This window comes from Lepidothrix coronata, unplaced genomic scaffold, assembly GCF_001604755.1.
Source record: "Lepidothrix coronata isolate B3197 unplaced genomic scaffold, Lepidothrix_coronata-1.0 Scaffold27, whole genome shotgun sequence".
NCBI classification, from domain to species: Eukaryota; Metazoa; Chordata; class Aves; order Passeriformes; family Pipridae; genus Lepidothrix; species Lepidothrix coronata.
Genome location: NW_016690207.1, coordinates 3,481,526 through 3,501,451, shown reverse-complemented (window position 1 = coordinate 3,501,451; position 19,926 = coordinate 3,481,526). Strand labels below are relative to the sequence as shown.

Sequence of the window (19,926 nt, the reverse complement as noted above, 5' to 3'; positions counted from 1 at the left end):
TTGACTTAATTCATGATTTACCAAGTTGAAGGAATGGAACCACCATAAGAAACCCATCTGGTTGTTGTTATTTTTATGGACTTAATCTGTTAAAAGCTGTTTCCTCTCCAACATGTAGCTCTCAATTATCCTCAGTCACCCAATACATTTTCCAACTGCTTCTGGCTAATAACAGATTGTCTGCCTGCTCAGCCAGGACTTGGAGTTTTCTTGTCCCAGATGAAGCTTCGAAATTTTGGTCTTAATGTGACAACTATTCCCTAATAAATAACAGAGTAATATTTGAATAATTAGTATTGTATCATTACCAACTGCTGCGTTTGGTGCATATTTTTTTTTTTCTTCCCTTACCAGCAATGGCTTATTTTTAGCTTTGTTTCTGGACAGTTTGCCAAAATCTCCTCTGCACTTCAAAAAGAGAAATATTGATGGTGTTAAGATCATCCTATGAAACAAAAGTTCATTTTTAATGTTTTGTAGATGGGTCCATGTGTTTGACGTGTCCAAAAATGATCCAGCTGTGACAAGCCAACAGCTGATTAGTCTGAAAGATGCAATTGCTAGGTCAGTTATTTTAAAGAAATGTAACAGAGAAGACCATATTTAAAATGCTACACATGCAAAGGTTTATTTTATTAAAAAAAAAAAAAAGGTATGGTAGAACCGAGTCCAAAATTTATCAGTGATTAAACTTGAGCCACTTTGTATTTCAGTGGGCTGGTAAATCAATATGTGATGGTCAGAGCTCATAATTAAATAGTTTGGGCATTTTTGATTTGAAGACATCCCAAATATTTTCAAATGTATCCCTTATAGGATGTGAAGGGCTTTGAAAGCAGCCACAACCTCCTTCTCCTTCTCGTGTCTGCTCCGCAGAGTTTCCAGGGATGGGATTTTGGGGAAGCTGCTTCCATCTGAAGTCTGGGACAGAACTTCCTCTTTCACCTCTTTGTCTGATGGTCTTGTCATGAAAGTCTTTGGCCTTGGAATCTTCTTGGCATATTCCAGTGCCTAAAACCAGGAAAACTGGGGTAACTGATGGGGAGAAAACCTGACCAATGTTTCCAAGAGCACTTTGGGTTTATGCTGAGTCCAATTAATATTTCCCCTAATTCCTGACGTTGTTTCTGACAGAATTCAACAGCAGATGGTTCAGTGGTGACTGCCAAGTAACCCACCCCAAGGAGTTTTGCTTTCTGGCACTACTGGAAGCCACCTCAGACACTGAAAGAGTGTTTTAGTGTTAAAAAGGAAAGAGCAACACGAGTCTATTAAGGTTATAAACGGTTTTTTTCCAGTGTCCAGTAGTAAGGAATGATGCCTGGAACCTGAAGGCTGTCTTGCAGGGGGAATGGGAACAGGATTGCAGAAATCCTGGATCTGAGAGAGCCCTGGTTTAACCTGGGATGTGTTTTGGTGTCTGTGTTTGCTGCATGAACTGGGAAAACACCTGTTATGCCCCAAGTGGAAGCTGCGTGTTCGTGGTCGAAGAGTGTGTGGGAAGCCTTTTGAAGGAATCCAAAGCCCTTCTGACACCCAGAGAACTCAGTTTTACTGTCACTTTGTGGTTCATGTGAAGTTTGGAAATAACTGCAAGTAACTGAGGAATTCAACTGACATCAAACCCCCCGTGCAGAAACACCTCCCTAGGCAGGTGAGCTCCTGCAGAACTGATGGGTCAAAAGGTGTTATTTCCAGGGCTTTGTTAATTCCTGCAATGAGGAAAAGGTGCTCCCTTGGTCTGTGTGGGTGGGTGCAATGCCAGGGAGTCCCTCATTGCTCAGTTGGGCCGTTTTTGGAGGCCAGTGAAGGCTGAAGTGACGTTGTGTGGGCTTGAAAAATCAGAGTAATTACTGTAGCCATGGGACTGATGGGCACGTTTGGGAGGGAGCCTGAGGGGCAGGTGGATAATAATTAACAAGAGGAAATCTGGGATTCATGGAGCTGTTAAAAGGAAAATCAAACTGGAGAAACTATTTTAGCCTACTCTGAGTTAAATTTATTCCCTTTCCTCTGTGCAAAGCCCAGAATCTCTCCCTGGGTGTATTTTAAAGGGAATCTGTTCTTACCTTCTGTCTCGACACTGAAGATGTGACCTGAGGTTTTGTAGGTAACTTCTGAACCAAAGTAATATTTTTCATATTGTATTCCTTAATCTGCCTTGAATATTCCTTTTGCAGCTTTAACTTCTGCTTCTGGAAAAAAAAAAAAAGGGGGAAAAAAGGGTTTGTCATTGAATGTCTCAGTGGATCCATCAATGAACCACTTTTTCCACCAGGCCTTCCATTTACACCTCTGCTGCTGTTTAACCTGGCCAGGCCATTGATCCCCCCTCAGCAGAACACAACAGGAAGCCCTGATAAATGGCACAGCTTTTTTTTTTTTTTTTTTTTTTTTTTTTTTTAGTTGCTTTTCATTTTTAAGAGCTTTTCCTTGGGCTGAGGATAGAGCTCAGCAGAAAGGTGACATCTGAGTGTTCTGAACAGTCTGCCTCCATTTCAGCAGAGTATAAATGTGCATCCAGCTGTTTGCTTCTGTTCACACACAACTGGTTTTACTTCCACTTGGAAGGACAGGCAGACCTTCAGCACTGGGAATGACAGTGCAGCTCGAGTCACATGGGTGGATAATTTACTGAGGAGTTCTGTCAGCTACTCCCTGCTTCTGGAACTACAAAACCAGAGGGTTAAAATTACCCAGTTATCTTCCCTTCTACCTGAATTTCCCTTCAGGATCTCGAGGTAGACCCAGAGCCAAGGACAGGAAGCACCAAACAACCACAAGTTGCTTCCCAGCAGTGGTTTCTCTGCCTCTAAAATCACTTTGCACAGTTGAAAAGCAGGGCAGGTGACAGGGATTTACTCACTTTCTCTTTGATGGCCTCATAGTCAGGTCCAAGGCCCCCAAGCTTCACGTTGAGGTTTATGCAGACTTTTGGGCCACACGGCTGAAAAACAAACAGCAGTGAGAGGTTTTTCCTTCCTCTGGGTTCACAGACAGAATAATTAAAGCAGGAGTGGGGCTCAAACGGGGTCTCAGCCTTACCCCTGGCACGTCTCATTTTAAATAAGTGACCAACAAGACTGAGCTAATTGCACAAGGCAAAGGATACTGTATTTCCTTTGAATCTTGGTGGGAAATTGCCAATTATCCGAATCACAAAGCAGTAATTTCTCAGTCAAAACTGACCTCTTGTGAGCTTTATTTTTAAACAGCTTCAAGTGACCCCTTTGACTGTTAGAAGAGACTCCAAAGGAGGTGTTGTAAGAGAAGCAGATAAAAGTACCTGATTTTGGTGGTAAAAAAATGAGGCAAACGTTGATAGCAACAGTAACCTTTCTTTGTTCTCAAAACTGCAATGGAAAATTATCCACAGGCAGCTGAAAAATCCATGCCTTGAGCACAGCAAAAGCTTCACAAGTGCATGGGAAGAGAAGAGTGATGGGTTATGCCACTTCAATCCTTCTCTATATAAAGATCCCAATGCTTCCAGAATATTCTAATAAAAAGATTCTTCAGTACAAAGTGCTTTTTAAATATAAACTTCGATGAAAAGTGCACTTTTGAGAGTACCAGATTAATTTTTAGAAGTGAACTATGTTTTAAAAACTCTTCCTTATGATCAGCTCCGTAGTAATTTTAATCACGGAGTAAAGCAGAAGCACCAAGACATTTCTATATGCAAGTAAAATATGCATTTATTGAAAACTCAACTGCAGAGAAACTAATTCAATGCACTGAATTTTCTGTCTGAGGTTTCTCTGTGTCAGCTCCCCCTATGATATAAATTACTAACTTTTAATTTTAGCTGCCGTGAGGGGTTAATCCTTTAGCTGTCTACAGTAAAATCAGGGTTTTCTCACTTCAGATGATGAGTAGAATTGCATTTGTTTATTAGGAAAAGCTGGATTTTCCTGTGAGACACAAACACTCTTATTCTCTGGGCATTCCTCACATAGGAAGCGTGAGAAAACCACTGAAAATACAGGATATAAGCAACGGTTTGAGCTCAGGGGAACAGAAAGGGAAGGAAATCTGCCCTTCAGTTACTATCATAATCCTGCTAATTCTTCTTAGAGGCATCCAAGCAGCAAGGTACAGATGAAACACAGCAATAATTATTCCAGCTTAAGTTTGTCTGCCCCGAGACTCGGAGCAAACTTCTTAAACGTTTCATTTGTCATGGACACACAGGGATCCCTTTATGCTGTTCCACTGCATCCGTGTTAACTGGTTCCACTGTGAAACTGGACACACAGAGGAGACAAAAAGAGACAAAAAGACCCAAATGGGATCATCAGGAGGCTTGGAACTGTGTTTATGCCGTTAGCTTTGCAAATCCTCCAAGTTTGGTGCTGTTCCCTGGGAATCCCTCGGAAAGCAGGAGATTTGGGCTGGCCAGCAAATGAGCCTGAGCAGGATAAGGGTGTGCTCAGATGTGAGGCCAGGCTGCCTGCTGGCAGACCCAAACAGCTCCTAAATCACCTTATCCCTGGGAACTTCAGGGACAAACGGTGCCCTCTGTGGCCTTGAAGCTCACCAGGACTCCAAGTGACACGGGCAGAGCTGGGGGATCACCTCGTTCTTTGCACTAAATGATTTTAGTGCCTGTTTCTTACCTTTGGCCCTTGATTTTTTCAATGCTCTGGGCGAGCTGGTGTGGGTGCTTTATATAACAATGAAGTGTTTGATGGTTCATGAGGATTCTGAGGTAGAACTCAAGGAGTTACCATAAACCAGAAAATGTTACAGGTAGAAAAAGTTGGACTCACCTCCTCTGTACACCCACTTTTTTTTTTTCCCTAAAGAACTTTGGATTACTAAGAAAAAAAAAATTAGAGGAGGAATAGAAGTGTTAAACCATCCAATCCACAGCTGTTTTCTTACCTTCTTGCTGCCTCTTGGCTGGGTTTGCTTTTTCATTTGTGTGAGGTGTCCCTCCGAGTTGCTCCTGGTTCTTGCCAGTGTGTTTCCTGCCCCTGCCTCGGGATCTCCCCGGGAACCACTCGGGAGCCGTGGGATTGCAGGGGGGAGGAGGCTGAGCAGCCACCTGTCAGCAAAGGGAGCTCCTGCCAAGCCAGGGAGTCCTGGCAGATGCTGCTCCAGCAGCTGGGCAAAGCCGGAGGTGGCAAAAGGAGCTGGGGGTGAGCTGGGAACAAAACATTGGGAAGGCCTTAAATATATAGATTATATATATTATAGATAATATAAATATATATCTCACTTTTTATCTATATATCTATATAGAGACATCTATGTTATATGTAGATATATAATCTATATCTCTCTCTCTCTCTCTCTCTATATATATATCTATATGTATCTATCTATATATACCTATAATCTATATATATCTATATATATTTATATATATCTATATATATCTATCTCTCTATCTCTCTATATATCTATATATATAGATATATAATCTATATATATCTCTTATATCTAGGTTATCTATATATAATCTATATTATTTATATAATCTATAATATATTTATATAATATATATTACTAGATAAATTAATTTTTCTATAAAGAAATATTTTTCACAATTTTAGAAGTATCTATTTTGTTATGTATGATTATGTATATAGAACATTATTATTTTATTTCTATATATTATTATATTTATATATTATATATTATATTTATATATTATATTGTGTATGTTATATTCTATATATTATATTTTATATATAATATATTTTATATATCTATATACTTATATATATTCATATTTAAATAGTATATTTATATATTATATTTTATATAGTATATTTTTATATTTATATTATTACTCATACTTTATATATTATATTTATATATTGTATTTATATATTATATTTTATATATTATATTTATGTTTATATTTTATATATGATATTTCTATTTTATATATTTATATTATTATATCCATTTATATTTTATTACATATATTTTTTATATACAGCAGGTAGCTCAACAAGCAACCTGCACATGGAACATACTGGGAGCATGAAGATGGAAAAATGGGTATCTCACAATGACTGACTTTGCTTGCACAGTGTGTGGAAACTGCTTAAAATAAATGGAAAAAAACTATAGATGGGGAGATTTTCAGCCTGATGCAAAGTTTCCTAAAGCCAAGGAAAGCTGCTTTTAAATGGCTTTGGGTCAGGCCCACTGAGCACCGAAATAAATCCCACATAACTGAGGATTTTCCTGCTCTTTCCCACAGGAAGGGAGCCAGAATTGGCACTGGCCTGACTCTGGATATCCACCTGGAAGGCCAGGTTTGCTTTATGCACAAATTCTCTTTCCTATCTGTGTTTTAAACTTCTCCTTCTAGAAACTTCCAGCTGTGGGAAGTTCTGTGCCTGGAAGTGCCCTTTGCCAATGTGCCATATTTAAAAATCAATACTACAACGAATCTTAAGTTAATAATAATCTATAGTGGCAGGTTTGTAGCAGAATAACTTTATACTTGGGGTTTAAAGCATTTTATTGTCCATTTCTATATATTTTGGGCATCACAGTGCTGTAATAATACTCTTTCCACACTTATATTGTTACCATAAACTACTGATATCATAGTTCTGGTACCTTTTATCCTCATGAATGTGTTTCTTGCAGTCCTGAAGTGGGATTTGATCCTTCAGTTCTTGAAAACTGGCATTAAAAGCAGATGAAACGTTTGAAATGTTCCTCTGTCTGGGACTTGCTTGGCCACTGGTACTCGCAAAACGCTGCCCAGGGATGTGGTGGGGTGAATGTGGAGATTCCTGCTGATATTTCTTGTTCTCCTTGCTGGTGTCTGCTGGGTTCCAGTGCTGGGATGTGGGATGAACAGGCCAGGTAGGTGTGGGAAAGCCTTGGTTAACAAAATGTCTCGAATTTGGGGAATTATTGAAGTCAGTGTTGGATTTTGCTGCTGGCTCAGCAGCAGGATTGGGATGCAGACATTCCTGCAGGGCAGTGCCCTTGTCCTGCTCCTCTGCACTGGGAGCAGCCTGAAATCCTGCTCTTTGCTGGGGATTGTGGTGCCAAGGCTTTGGTTCTGCTGCTCTTCCAGGGGGTTGTTGGCTGCCATTCCTTGGAAAATCTTTGCCATCGAGATTCCCGGTGGGTTTTGTTTTGTCTCTCTGGGAGAACTTGTGCTGATCCTGAAACAAGTCACCAAAAGTGGGGTGAGCTTCAGTTTAGGTGTTCAACAGGAGCCCTTAAATGCACAGGACTACCCCTTCCCAACCCTGGGGACTGTCAACCTGGAGAAAATCATTCAAAAATCAAAGCAACTCTTGGATTTTATTCTCTAATGAAAGTAAACTGTCCCAAATTTCAGGGAAAGGTGGCTTTGTACAAGGTAAACTGTCCCATATTTTGTGAAAGATGGCTTTGTACAGAGCAAACTGTCCAATATTTCAGGGAAAGGTGGCTTTGTACAAAGTAAACTGTCCCATATTTCAGGGAAAGGTGGCTTTGTACAAAGTAAACTGTCCCATATTTTGTGAAAGATGGCTTTGTACAAAGCAAACTGTCCCAAATTTCAGGGAAAGGTGGCTTTGTCCACACTATTAGACCGATCCACAGCAGGAACAGACTGATGTCAATCACATGAATGATTTTATTTCTAAACCTCCTCCCTGCCTGTACCCCCCAAAACATAACCCAGATGACAAGAAACAATTTCAGAGTTTGACCACACCAGGGCTGCTGTTGTGAGCTGAACTGCCCTGCTCTAAATCTGGAGTTTATTTAAGATTTATCCCTTTCCAATTACAGCGTCAGGTGTTGCCCACTTGGAGGAAAGACACGGGGACACACAAATCCATTCTCAGTCCATTTAATCTTCGTCGGGGCTAAAATCCTCCATTTCATCCTCCCGTCTCTCCAGGGTTCTTTTGTCAGCAACACTTGCAATCAGCACATGGCATATGCACTCAGAATAACTGCTTAATGGTAGGAATTAAATCCACATATAGACCGGGGGGTTTTGGTGAAAGCTTTAGCACTGGGCAGCCCTGCCTCCTGCAGCCCACGGGGTGATTTGTTAGCTCAACCTTATTATTCCCTGCCAAACTGGGAGCAGGCCAAAGTTTTCCCACTTAAACACCCTGAAATTCCAGATATATTAAGCAAATCTGTCCGGATGAACAGCAGCCTAAAAATCCTGTTTGTGCTTTGCAGAGGTGCAGCCTTCCAGCGTGAGCAGCTGGGAATTTAAGCAGTGCCTGGATTACCTCAAACGCTTGAGAATAACCAGGTTTGCCAGAAATAATCGCAGTTGGCTGGTTCTGAAGCTCCTGTTTTGTCATCAGTGATCATAACCTGGTCTCTTCAGTGCTCCAAAGACTCACAGTGCATTGGTTTAAGGCCAGCAGAAAACAGATTTATGTGTACAGAGGAGGTGAGTCCAACTACTTCTACTTGTAACATTTTCTGGTTTGTGGTGACTTTTGATTTTCACAGGGATTTTAGGGGACAAATAAGGCAGCAATAACTGAGTTCTACCTCAGAATCCTCATAAACCATCAAACATGACCATGTACCATTGTGATTTTGCATTATTATCAACTAAATAATGTCATAAATCAACTAAACAATGCCATAAATAGGCAAGATTCTTTAAGCTCAGAATTCCTTGGCATTTGGGATCCCTTTTGCTTTAAAAATATTCACTCCATAAAGCACATGCACTAAATTTTGGTGATTACCTGTTGATAAATATTCAGGGATTTATTGTCAGTCACCAGTACTTTAAAAGTAACAAGGTGACAGCTTTAAATACCCAAACTTCAAGGATTTTACACATATATTTCAGTTATTAAATTCTAGCCAAAAGGAACCTTGAGCTGCTGTCCTTTCAGGTTGTCTTCGGGCTTCTTTTTCACAGTCTGGGGTGGTGGTTCTTCCTCATCAACTGTTTTAGGATCTGTAACCTGAAAATCGAGAATGTTTATGGCAACAGCCCAAAGAAATGAAAGGCTTTAAAAGTCTGGGGGAAAGAATGAGCAATAATTCACCTCCTATTAAAACTAAACTGCTGAAGTTAGGCATTATGTAACAGGCAACAAGAAAACAAATGGTTAGAAGAGAAAAGGAAGCAAAAAGCCAGTTAACAGTGGTGTGGTATTAGGGAGTGTTCCTTCTACTTTTAAGGGGAAGAGAGGAAAAGAAAATTGCGGGAAGTTTGCAGCACAGAAACCTCCTTGTGTGCCTCCGGTGTCTGGGCTGCTCCATTTCTAGGAGTGGATGCACTTAATGACAGAAAAACAACCAGAAACCATCCCTGGCCAAGCAATCAGACACTGATGGATGACACCCCCCCCCCTCTGCCAGGGCCTGAGCAAGTCCTGCAGAAAGAGATGGCAAAACACAGTAATATTGGGAGAAAAGGGCAGGGGGAGCTGCAGGAATAAAGCATCCAACACGTGTAACCTGGCAAAACAAGCTCACAGACAAGAACACCTTCACGTGGCCACAGCTGGGGGAGCAGGATGGGACCTGCAAATGTGGGAGCTGCAAATCTGATCTGAATGATTTTTTTGCCTGGTGATGCCCTTGTAAATGCATCAATAATGAACATTTTCCTTGAAAGCATCATTTCCCCCCCCCTTAATCTATAAAACTGCAGGAAAACAATTATTTTTTGAAACTTTTTCGACTTATATTTGTGCTGTCCCAAACTATCCTGCCAAGTGACCTCGAGGAGTGGGGCAGTGTCACCACGGCAGGTGACCATGTACCTGCCCCACTGAGGAGTGACCCACACAGGGCTTGCCCTGAGAACACACCTGGGATCAAGAGGACCACGAATTCCAAATCAGAATGGTGAAAGCAGTGGGAAGAAAGTGTGGAAGAACCCTTCTGGGAAGCTGAGCCTCTCTGGGGGTGGGAGATCAGGACCACGAAGAAAAGGTAAGTGGGGTTTATTGCTCCAAATGGAAATGCAGAAATCATAAAGCAAATTAAAACTTGGCACACAGGTTTCCTGAACCGTGGAAGGACACAGCTCTGCAGGCAGCAGGATGTTTTTGGTGGAACCAACTGACTCACTGCACTGATGGTTTCCTGGGCAGGTAAAACATACTTCTACATTATCTCTTTGAAAGAGGAACAGGACACAACCTCTGCCAGCATTTTTTTTTCCTACCTCTTTTTTTTTTTTTTTTTTTTGTGAACCATTCTATTAATACCAATCAAATTGAGAAAATGATCAAATGAAATTGCATTTTGAGAATCATAAGCTGTGTAATGCCTATTCTGTTAAATTGAGGCCCGTAATTGCTTCTCTACTGAAAAGATACAACAAAGACAGCAATCATGGCATGTCATTATCCCAGACTAGAAAACCAGCCTTTGCAGCGAGGACTTCAAAGGCTTGTGGTTCTCGAATTGCATTTGGCTGCTATTGTTGAAGCACAGGCAATCTTGATTAGGTGTTTACACGGAGGTAAGGCACAGTGCACACAGAGTCTGAGTGCCTTGGTCTAGAGCCATTAAAAAATTGTACATTATGTTCCTGGCTTTGAAGTAAGGGGCTTGTAGGTAGGAAAGCAACTCAGATTGAGCACAGCTGAGCTAGATTGGGCCACTACTTCTCTCTCTTTCCCTCTCTCTCTCTCTCTCTCTCTCTCTCAAAGAAACTCATCATTGGGTTCTTTAAGAATCAGGCAACGCTGCAAAGAACTTGATGCTTTATAAAATGCTGTATAAATTAGTAAATATACAGATCAGCACAGGTTTATGGTGTGTTTTGGTACGTGCAGCCCGCATGCACAGGGAGAACAGACGTAAATCTTGCAAGAAGGAGGCTGCAAATATTTTAACTTCAATATTTTAACTCCAGTATTTTAACTCCAAAGTACTGACTTCAGTGTAAACAGTTTCGTTACCACAGCACCAGTGGCATATCAATAAAAATATCCTATCAATAAAATCAGCTCCAACCCCCTGCAAAGCTCAGATTAATCCAGTTTAGGAAACAACAGTTTGGTTGCCTCAGCAGAGGCTGTGGCTTGTTTGCTTCTTCACACCCTTGGTGTTTTTGCACTTTGTGGTAAAGTTTTCCAGGAGAGGCGACCAAAGTTTGCTCATGGGCCAACAAGATGCTTCCTTCAGGACTTCTTTCACCCCTTCCAACAACATGGAGCAATGAATTAAGGACATGAGAGGTAAGTGCTTTCTCCTGTGCAGCAAATACATGGGTGGTGATGCTGTTCCTAGAATCCTAGAATTCCAGAACTGGCTTGGAAGGGACCTCAAGGATCACCTAGTTCAGCCCCCCTGCCTTGATCAGGGACACCTTCCACCAGACCAGGTTGCTCCGAGCCCTGTCCAGCCTGGCCTTGGACACTTCCAGGGATGGGGAGTCCACCCCCTCTGCTGTTGTGGCTGTATCAAGTTTTTGATGGAAGAAACACCCTTTCCTGCACATGTCACAGCTCTGCTGACCCCATGGCCCCTTCAGCAAGGAAATCTTATATCACAGCCCTGATGTTAACCCTTTTTTCCTATTACATATCTTTGAACAGTGCCAACACAATGGAGTCCTGATCCCTGGCTCCAAGACTCAGATATGAAAGATTTTCAGAACTCCCCGGACAGCAAACATAATCATATCAACACAGCTTTAATTAGCAGCAATCTGCACTAATTATTTTTGCCATCAGCCAAATTATAACTGGAAGAAAACAAGTGCTCTTAATAGCCCTGCTAGAAGAAAGCCTGTCCACTGTTCCTGTCAGAGGAATGGAGTCACCACACGCCCTCTGATGTTGTGTCAACTGCTCATTAGCCCTGGGAAGCAGAAGTTTCACTCCAAGCACAAAGTCCCAGTGGTTTTCCAAGCTTAGAATTTTCTATCCCACAACTCCTGGAGCGATCCAATGACTCCCACCTTCCCATTAGGCACAGTAAGTAGCAAGTAAAAGCAACAAACTCCTGTGTAATGGTTCATTAGGAGCTGTAATTACGTTTCCCCTTCATCCTTCACACAGGTTGGCTGAGATTTCACAGTCCCAGGAAAACCAGGCCCTTCAAACCCGGGTGCTGCACGTGATTCTAGAGCTGCTGGTGGCCAAGAGGAAATCTGGACTGGGATCTTGGCAGGCTTGAGGCCAAGCAAATCCACAGGAGACCATGGAGATGCTCCAAGGGCTGGATCCCTCTGCTCTGGAGCCAGGCTGGGAGAGTTGGGGGGTTCACCTGGGGAAGAGAAGGCTCTGGAAGACCTGAGAGCCCCTTCCAGGGCCTAAAGGGGCTCCAGGAGAGCTGGAGAGGGACTGGGGACAAGGGATGGAGGGACAGACACAGGGAATGGCTTCCCACTGCCAGAGGGCAGGGATAGATGGGATACTGGGAAGGAATATTCCCTTTGAAGGTGGTGAGGGGCTGGGATAGAATTCCCAGAGAAGCTGTGGCTGCCCCATCCCTGGAAGTGTCCAAAGCCAGGTTGGACAGGGCTTGGAGCAACCTGGGCTAGTGGAAGGTGTAAACTGGGGGGTGGAACTGGATGAGCTTTAAGGCCCCTTCCAACCCAGGCCACTCTGTGATCCCATCAACTGGTATTTTCTGCACTGAACAAGACTTGGAATTTGCAATTAGCAGAGATCATCATCATCAAATTCATGCTGGCCAAGCAGGAAAAAATCAGAGGCAGCAAAGAAAGAACCACTGAGAAGGGGCAGTGTAGAACCAGTATTTCTTTAGCATCGAGATGAAAAACTAGTGTGAGATCACCTCTGGGACACCTTCATGGCCAAGAACACACGTGGCTTTACTGGGCTTGTAATGTGGCCATTGCTGGGGTTGTTACTGGACTTGGCAATTCTTCCATAGGGAACAAGATTCTCCCTGGAAATCTTAATTTATCAGTTGCATGACAGGTTGCAAATCTCCTTATCTCCTCTGCAAACCTCACCATGCATTGAATTTTAACACTAGACAGTCCTCAATTTATAAAAATATGTAAAAATCACCCACCTGCTCTTGAAGACCTTGTTGTTTCTTCTTGTGTAACTCCAGATAGGAATTTATCCTCTCTGAGGGCAATCCTAAAGTCTGCTTATTTTTTTTCACAAAGTTTTTCTTGGCTCTCTGTGGTCGATCTTTGGACTGAAAACCATCTCCAGATTCCTTCTTTTTGGTTTGGAGCCCAAGGGGTTCGTTGCTGACCAGGACATTTGGTTCAGGAAAGCTTAAAAATTCTGACCCGAATTCTGAGAATGAATTTTGTGGGTTTGCCTCCTCTTGACTCTTTTCTTCTGAGGAGCCACTGGAATGGAGGTAAAATGACCCTTGTGAAAAGTCCACGCTGCTTCCTCCAACTTGAGGTGCTTTTCCTGCCTTTCTTGTGTTCTTCCAGTTAGGATTGTACTTTAGGCTGGAATATTTGTCCACAGACTGGCTTTTCCTATTTAAAAAGCAAACACACAATTATTCTGCACAAACTGTACAAATTCTTTATTATTTCACTTTGCAATTGGAGCCAAGAAATGTCCTGCAAATATGGCCAATTGACTTAGTGCATAGAGGAATTGGGATTGGAATCAGAACAGTTTCATCCAACGTTTTTTAGGAGAAAATTTTGGCAGGACCTTCTCTTCATTTTTAATTTGCATTACCAGTGAATGATAAATTGGTCTAACATCCAGATCACAGTTGAATACAATCATTATCCTAAATTCAGCGTAGAAATCACAAGTAGCAGTGGCAGAATCAGCTAAAAGTTGAAGTGATATCTTATATTGCTTCTGTTGTTTCCTTAAAAATCACGTAGCCCACAAAAGGCAGCGTGTGTTTCTCCTTCTTCAGAGACTCTGCTGAGTGAAATAAAAGTGATATTCCTGGTAAAATCACTCTCTCAAGTGTCCTTTTGAGACTGTCCAAGCAAGAACAGCCTCCAGCTCTGTATTTTTATTTTCTCTTCTCGTTCCTATGAAACACCATGATATTGCAACAAAAAACACTTTCTGTGAAAGACTTAAAATAACTTTTCATTAAAAGATAACTGTTGAAAAACATGAACAAGAAAGGGCTGTGGGTTTGCCTATTTTTTTAGCAAGTGGCCAAATCATTGCTCTGAATTACATTTGTCATGAAGCAAACACAGATGCTCTGCTTTAAAAAAAATCCACAGTCGGTTCAATTTATGATTTCTGATCTGATCCAACGGGAGGAAAACCAACTGCAGGAGCCAAATACACAACAAGTGGCTTCCAGGAGATGTGGAGGAAGCAGCAGGAGTAAGAAATGTGGGAGGAAAAAGCTTTTAAGCCTGTTTTTATTTCACTGGACCTGCAGTACAGCCCTGGTTTCTTGGCCACTGCCCTGATGAGTCTTTCAGAGCGAAACCTGGTTGACTCCTCAGCCTCTGTTAAAAGAAATGTCCTGATGTTCTGGATTCTCCAAAGTGTGGCCCAGTTAATCCTATTACCACTTCCATAAACCATTTATTCACTTTTCTAAATGAGTGACATGCCTTTGCCTGGCAAAGCAGCTCCTGACAACAACAAAATAACGTTTCCTTTTCATTCCAGGTAACCACCGCTGTGCCACGTCCTGGAGAGGAGGTGATTTGATTTACCCCGGGGGAAAATACGATTATTTCCCGTTGCCAGGCGCTGCAGGTAAACAGAAATAGGCGACCACATTTGGAAATGAGTACAGAAATATGTGATATAATTGCAGTGATTCAGAGGATAATGCCAAAGAGCCCCATTGTGCTGGAATAGGGGCTCAATTGCGGGCTCCAGCCCGGGTCACTGCACGGGGATAAAATGAGTGTGAAGAGCCCCTTCAGCCCTAATCATCCCCCAGACAAAAAGGGCACCTTTTATTCCTCCCCCCTCCCAGCCCCAACTGGAGAGGAAGGTTAGATGGACTCAGCTCCTCCACAAAAGTGGGGTGTGCAGACAACAGATGCAGCACTTCCTCTTCAAATTCCAGGGTTAGTAATGGATGTAGAAGGGGGTTTTTATATGTATATGCTGTGATATTTACTCTGGTTAATGGACTGGGTTGGAGTACTTACTGGGCTAAGTTCAAACAAAATAAAATCAAATTTCCATTTAATGAAGAGCCTCACATTCAGTGCAGTATTCAGTCAAAAAAATTACTAAAAATTAGAGCATGTTTCTAGTACAATTAACATCATTTGCACTCACAATAAAATATTCAATAACTGGCCATTTTGCTTGTTGAGGAGGTGAATAAAAGCATGCTATTAATCATTTAGCCTTCATTTGTTTGTCATTTTATTTTAAGTAGACAATTAAATTGAAACTGCACATTATTATTACTTCGGGTTTAATTTAATCCCTCTAAACTTGAGAATTATTCCCAATTCATAGAGGGTTAAACCTTCCATGTGCACGGCAGCAAATTAAATCTCATTTTATGTACCAAGTTAAGGCTTTCTAAAGGATGTTTAAAGCTGACAGTAACCCTGGAAATTTTTAGATTTACACAGCCATGAGGACAAAACTGCATTTATTCAAGGCATTAATTTTTGCCTGTAAGTTTTCTAAGAGAAGTGGCCTGGTTTGTTCAGCACCTTTTGTAAGGAATGAGAAGAGGAGGGCTCAGTACTGTCTTGTTTTCTTTCTTGTCTTGCTCTCCAAGTTCTCCCTGCAAGCAGTGACTGGAGAATCATAGAATTATGGAATATCTTGGGTTGGAAGGGATCATAAAGATCATAAAGTCCAACCCCTGGTGATGCCCCCCCCGGACAATGGATGTCCTTCCTGGTTGCTGGGCAACCGTGACTCATATTTAACTTGCCCAAAGGTTTGTGAGGGATGTTTTCTTCTTCGTCTTACCCTCCTGGACTGGTCATAGGTCATTTTATGTTTCAGCCAACATAGTAAAAGTTGATGTTATGTGCTGAGAAATGGGCATAGTAATTATGAATGTAAGATGAAATAGTACATCTTGGTGTGTGACTATGTCTGTAGGTCCTCTAAAACTAAGTCTGTAGGTGCTTTAATAGCACTTGGGCAACATAAATTGGTCTTGAAATGCCATTTGTATATTCTGAGGAATACAAGGTCCAGAGGAGAGCAACTAGGCTGGGGAAGGGACTGGAGCACAAGTCCTATGAGGAGAGGCTGAGGGAGCTGGGGCTGTTCAGCCTGGAGAAGAGGAGGCTCAGGGGAGACCTCCTCACTCTCTACAATTCCCTGACAGGAGGGGGGAGCCGGGGGGGTTGGTCTCTTTTCCCAGGCAATGATCAGCAAGACAAGAGGGCTCGGTCTTCAGCTGTGCCAGGGGAGGGTTAGGTTGGATATTAGAAAGAATTTCTTTGCAGAGAGGGTGCTCAGACATTGGAATGGGCTGCCCAGGGAAGTGGGGGATTCTCCATCCCTGGAGGTGTTTAAGGTGAGACTGGATGTGGCATCAGTGCCATGGGCTGGGAACCACGGCGGGGTTGGATCAAAGGTTGGACTTGATGATCTTGGAGGTCCCTTCCAACCCAGCTGATTCCATGATTCTATGATTCTATGAACTGTTCTGCTCACCTACTGAAATCTGAGCCTTACCTTCCATTCTTCTGTGTTCCCTTTGGACTGGTCTCTTCTTCTGAGCTCACCTCCTCCAGGCTGTCCTCTTCCAGGCTGTCACTGTCCAGCTCCTCAGAGCCCAGTCCCAGCAGCTCCTCATTCTCCAGGATCCTCTGCTGGAGCCCCAGCTGGTCCTGCCCCTCCTCAGGAAGGCTCTCTGAGTCCGAGTCCTGGGAGTCCTGGGGGCTGGAGGCAGATCCCCCTTCCCTCACAGTCACCCTTTGCCATTTGGGAGGGTGGAAAACGGGTGGCACGAGGACTTTTGGAGGCACGTGGATTTTATTCACGGTGCGAGAGTGTGGAGAAAACACTGCAGTGTATTTCAGAGCTGAGGGTTTCATGCCGTGGTTTATTTACACCAGCCCTGTGTTTGGAAAACAGAGCAAACAAAAGGGTTGTTGGCCTTATAATAATGATAATATTTATTAAAAGCTGCAGTTGTGGGTACTATTGTTGGCTAAGGCTCAGAATTTGAGCTTTTATTGTTCAAGAATTCTTTATCCTCATCTGTCACACTCATGTTTCATTAAGCAGTTAATATCAAGGTCCCTATGCAGCAACTGCTATGAAATCTACCTTAAACTACTGGTGGTCATAAATAATGCATGACCAGCTTTTGAAAAGGAAAATGAAGCTGAGACAAAGCAACAAGATGTTATCTGTTAACTTTTGAGAGTTCAAATAAATTCTGGATGTTCTCTTTATTCGACTTGATACCATCTTGACATGACATGCAAAACCAGCAAGGAGGTGTGACAGGGAACAACACAGTGAAAAGAACTGGAACATTCTAAATTAGGATGAGGGTTTCTTTACATTTGATTGAAGTGTTCAGAAGTCCTTAAGGTAAAGTGTCTGGGAGTGAGGAAAAAGGCTGGTTTATGATAAAAGGTACATTAGTCACAGCACATACGTGGGTAAAGGTGCACAGGGAGTGTCACCTTAGCTCGTGGGTGATAAATAATTCCTGATTTTTCAGGTGTGACCAGCAGTGCTAACCCTGACACCTGGACAGACACCTGTATTCATTGGTCCATCACTGGTCACCCACAGCCTGGAGGACAAAGCCCAGGGCGGGCAAGGAAGGTGGAATCTCACTGGGAATTGCCTCTCCCTCCACAGTGTCCATGAGGGAGGTGAGACCCTGCCTGCAACCCCTGTCCCAGGTCCCTCGGGGGCCAAAGCAGGACCTCAGTTCCTGGAGAAAAGCCAGGCCAGGTGTGTGTTACCCGAGGTGTCCCCACTCCCCCGTTCCCATCCCCTGTCCCCTCACCCTGGTTCCCTTTCCCAATCCCCTATCCACTGTCCCTGTCCCATTTCCCTGGTCCCACATCCCCATCCCCTGTCCCCTCACCCTCGTTCCCTTTCCCAATCCACTGTCCACTGCTCGTGTCCCATTTCCCTGGTCCCTTCACACTGGTCCCTTGTCCTGGTCCCCTCTCCCAGTTCCCTCTCCTATGTTCCCTCACCCCAGTCCCCTGTCCCCTGTCCCCATCCCCTCTCCCATGCCCCCTGTTCCTTTCCCCTCTCCCAGTTCCTCATCCCATTTCCCCTCACCCCAGTCCCCTGTCCCTGGTCCCCTCACCCCCATCCCCTTTTCCATGTCCCCTGTCCCCATCCCTTTTCCCATGTCCCTTCACCCACTCCCCTGTCCCACGTCTTCTGTCCCCCATCTCCTCTCTTCGTCCCCCGTCCCCAACCCCTCAGCCCCTGTCCTTGTCCCAGTTCTTCCCCTTCCCTTGTCCCCATCCCCAGTTCCATGTCCTTTCTCCCTGTCCCTGTCCCGTTCATTCCGGTCCCCTCTCCCTGTCCCTGTCCCCACACCCGTGTCCCCTCTCCCGGTCCCCTGGCCCTTGTCCCGTTCATTCCCTTCCCCTCTCCCGGTGCCCCGGCCCTTGTCCCGTTCATTCCCTTCCCCTCTCCGGGTGCCCTGTCCCCATCCCCTCTCCCACGGCTCCCATCCCCTCTCACCCTCTCAGTTCCCGGCTCATTCCCGGTCCCATTCCCGGCCGTTCCCCCCCCGTTGCCATGGTAACCCGGAGGACGCGGTCGGCACGTACCAAGGGCGGAGGGAGCGGGGGGAGCTCGTCCTCCCCCCCCCCCGGGCGGGGCTGTGGTAGCGCCCGGGAGGAGCCGCTTTTCCACCGAAAAATGGGATTATTTCCATCCCCCCCGCTTACCCCGGGAACCGAAAGTGACATTTCTCTCATTCGACATTCAAACATTGCATCGTTTTTTTTTTCTAGCGAGAAATAACGAATTCGACCGACAAAACCGCCGCTTTCTGTTGTCACGTGCGTGTCCTTTATTTCGGGGGTTCGGTTTTACCCTTCTGCGACAGGGAAGGCGATGCTGTGGCAGAGCTCTGCGGGTGTCAGGTCCTGGCGAAGCTCCCACCTTGCCTGCTGGCAGGGAAGTGACTCCATTCCTGGATTTGGAGGGGTCCCACGTGTAACATCCTGCATCCCCTTCACGTTCATAGAAGCATAAAATCATAGAATGGTTTGGCTTGGAAGGGACCTTAAAGGACATCCATCCTCTCTGTAGCACCCCTGGAGTCTTAGGTGATGTGGGAGACTGTAACTGGTGATGTTGTGCACAGCAGGGAGGGATGTTATCCTGGGACAGGTGAGAAATGTTATCCTTGGACAGGTGAGGAACTGAGGCAGAAGTCCTAGAGAGGGGCAGTAACCTTCTTTTTTTAACCCCCTGCTTGGTTAAATCCAGCTGGAGGTCCATGTCTGGAGGCAGAATGAGATCATACAAGGTTTGCAGCACCTTGGATTTCCTGCTCAGCCCTGTGATCGCTGGAGCAGTACATTAATATTTTTGTATGGACTGAATATCTTCAGAGGAGCCCAGTTGCTGGTGGGATCTGGGATGGGATTGATGAGCTCTATTTCTGGCAGTGGATAATGAAATCCTCTGAGGATTCCAGGTGAACCAGTCCACTGCTGACAGGTTTCCAGGAGCACCAGTCCCATCTACCTGTCCTGCTGTTTAATAAAAGCAGTCCCAGTTGGCTTTGGGATGGAAAGCAGCTGCTGCTGCTCCTGCTTCTTGAAATCATGAGACCTGAGATCTTTGACATGAGGAAAAAGGGGGGTTTCTGCACATGGAACAGGTTTCCCATTGCTATACATCTGTTTCCTTTCCACATGCAAACCTTTTCTCACTTATTGCAGTGGTTTTGTCACTTGGATTCTTCAGGGTGGTTTCCCCATATCCTTCTGCTACATATTGCAGGTTGGGCTTGTGATTGGCAACTGAAACACAAACACACATTTATTATTATTATTATTATTATTATTATTATTATTATTATTATTATTATTATTATTATTATTATCTGCAGAAATGCCCCAAAGGAATTAGTTTATGT

At 43.8% G+C, this 19,926-nt stretch overlaps 2 protein-coding genes and 1 long non-coding RNA gene across 5 annotated transcripts in view; 1 reads left to right on the top strand and 2 right to left on the bottom strand.

The window, feature by feature from the left end:
• Nucleotides 1-616: 616 nt before the first annotated feature.
• Nucleotides 617-18,596, bottom strand: CUNH11orf63 (chromosome unknown C11orf63 homolog). 2 transcript variants are annotated; one of them, XM_017809889.1, is made up of 9 exons: nt 18,516-18,596; nt 16,524-16,908; nt 12,967-13,396; nt 8,829-8,921; nt 6,586-7,145; nt 4,888-5,149; nt 2,867-2,947; nt 2,070-2,195; nt 617-1,011 (listed from the first exon to the last, which is right to left on the bottom strand). In XM_017809889.1, exons 2-9 carry the CDS (start codon nt 16,883-16,885, stop codon nt 811-813), a joined length of 2,115 nt encoding a protein of 704 aa, XP_017665378.1. In that variant the 5' UTR covers nt 16,886-16,908; nt 18,516-18,596; the 3' UTR covers nt 617-810. The 2 variants fall into 2 exon arrangements, with proteins under 2 accessions (XP_017665378.1, XP_017665379.1); XM_017809890.1 differs by lacking the exons at nt 617-1,011; nt 2,070-2,195; nt 2,867-2,947 and adding an exon at nt 3,596-4,247.
• Nucleotides 8,874-17,769, top strand: LOC108494885. Of its 2 annotated transcripts, XR_001873977.1 has the most exons (4): nt 8,874-10,061; nt 11,048-11,156; nt 14,523-14,612; nt 17,524-17,769. It is a non-coding gene; the product is annotated as an uncharacterized LOC108494885 (long non-coding RNA). The 2 variants fall into 2 exon arrangements; XR_001873978.1 differs by lacking the exons at nt 14,523-14,612; nt 17,524-17,769 and adding an exon at nt 11,517-12,164.
• Nucleotides 18,597-19,149: 553 nt separating the features above from the next.
• Nucleotides 19,150-19,926, bottom strand: part of CRTAM (cytotoxic and regulatory T-cell molecule) — an 11,650-nt gene continuing 10,873 nt past the window's right edge. The window contains exon 5 of the mRNA XM_017809446.1: nt 19,150-19,822. Coding sequence (XP_017664935.1) covers nt 19,680-19,822 — 143 coding nt within the window. The 3' untranslated portion in view covers nt 19,150-19,679. The remainder of the gene's footprint in view (nt 19,823-19,926) is intronic.

Excerpts from the sequence above, each read along its gene's own strand:
- CUNH11orf63 (XM_017809889.1), bottom strand. The coding sequence starts at position 16,885 with ATGAAACCCTCAGCTCTGAAATACACTGCAGTGTTTTCTCCACACTCT. Across the intron at positions 8,922-12,966 it reads AACAAGGTCTTCAAGAGCAG|GTTACAGATCCTAAAACAGT; the intron begins GTGGGTGATTTT and ends CTCGATTTTCAG. Across the intron at positions 2,196-2,866 it reads ATGAGGCCATCAAAGAGAAA|AAGCAGAAGTTAAAGCTGCA; the intron begins GTGAGTAAATCC and ends TTTTTTTTCCAG.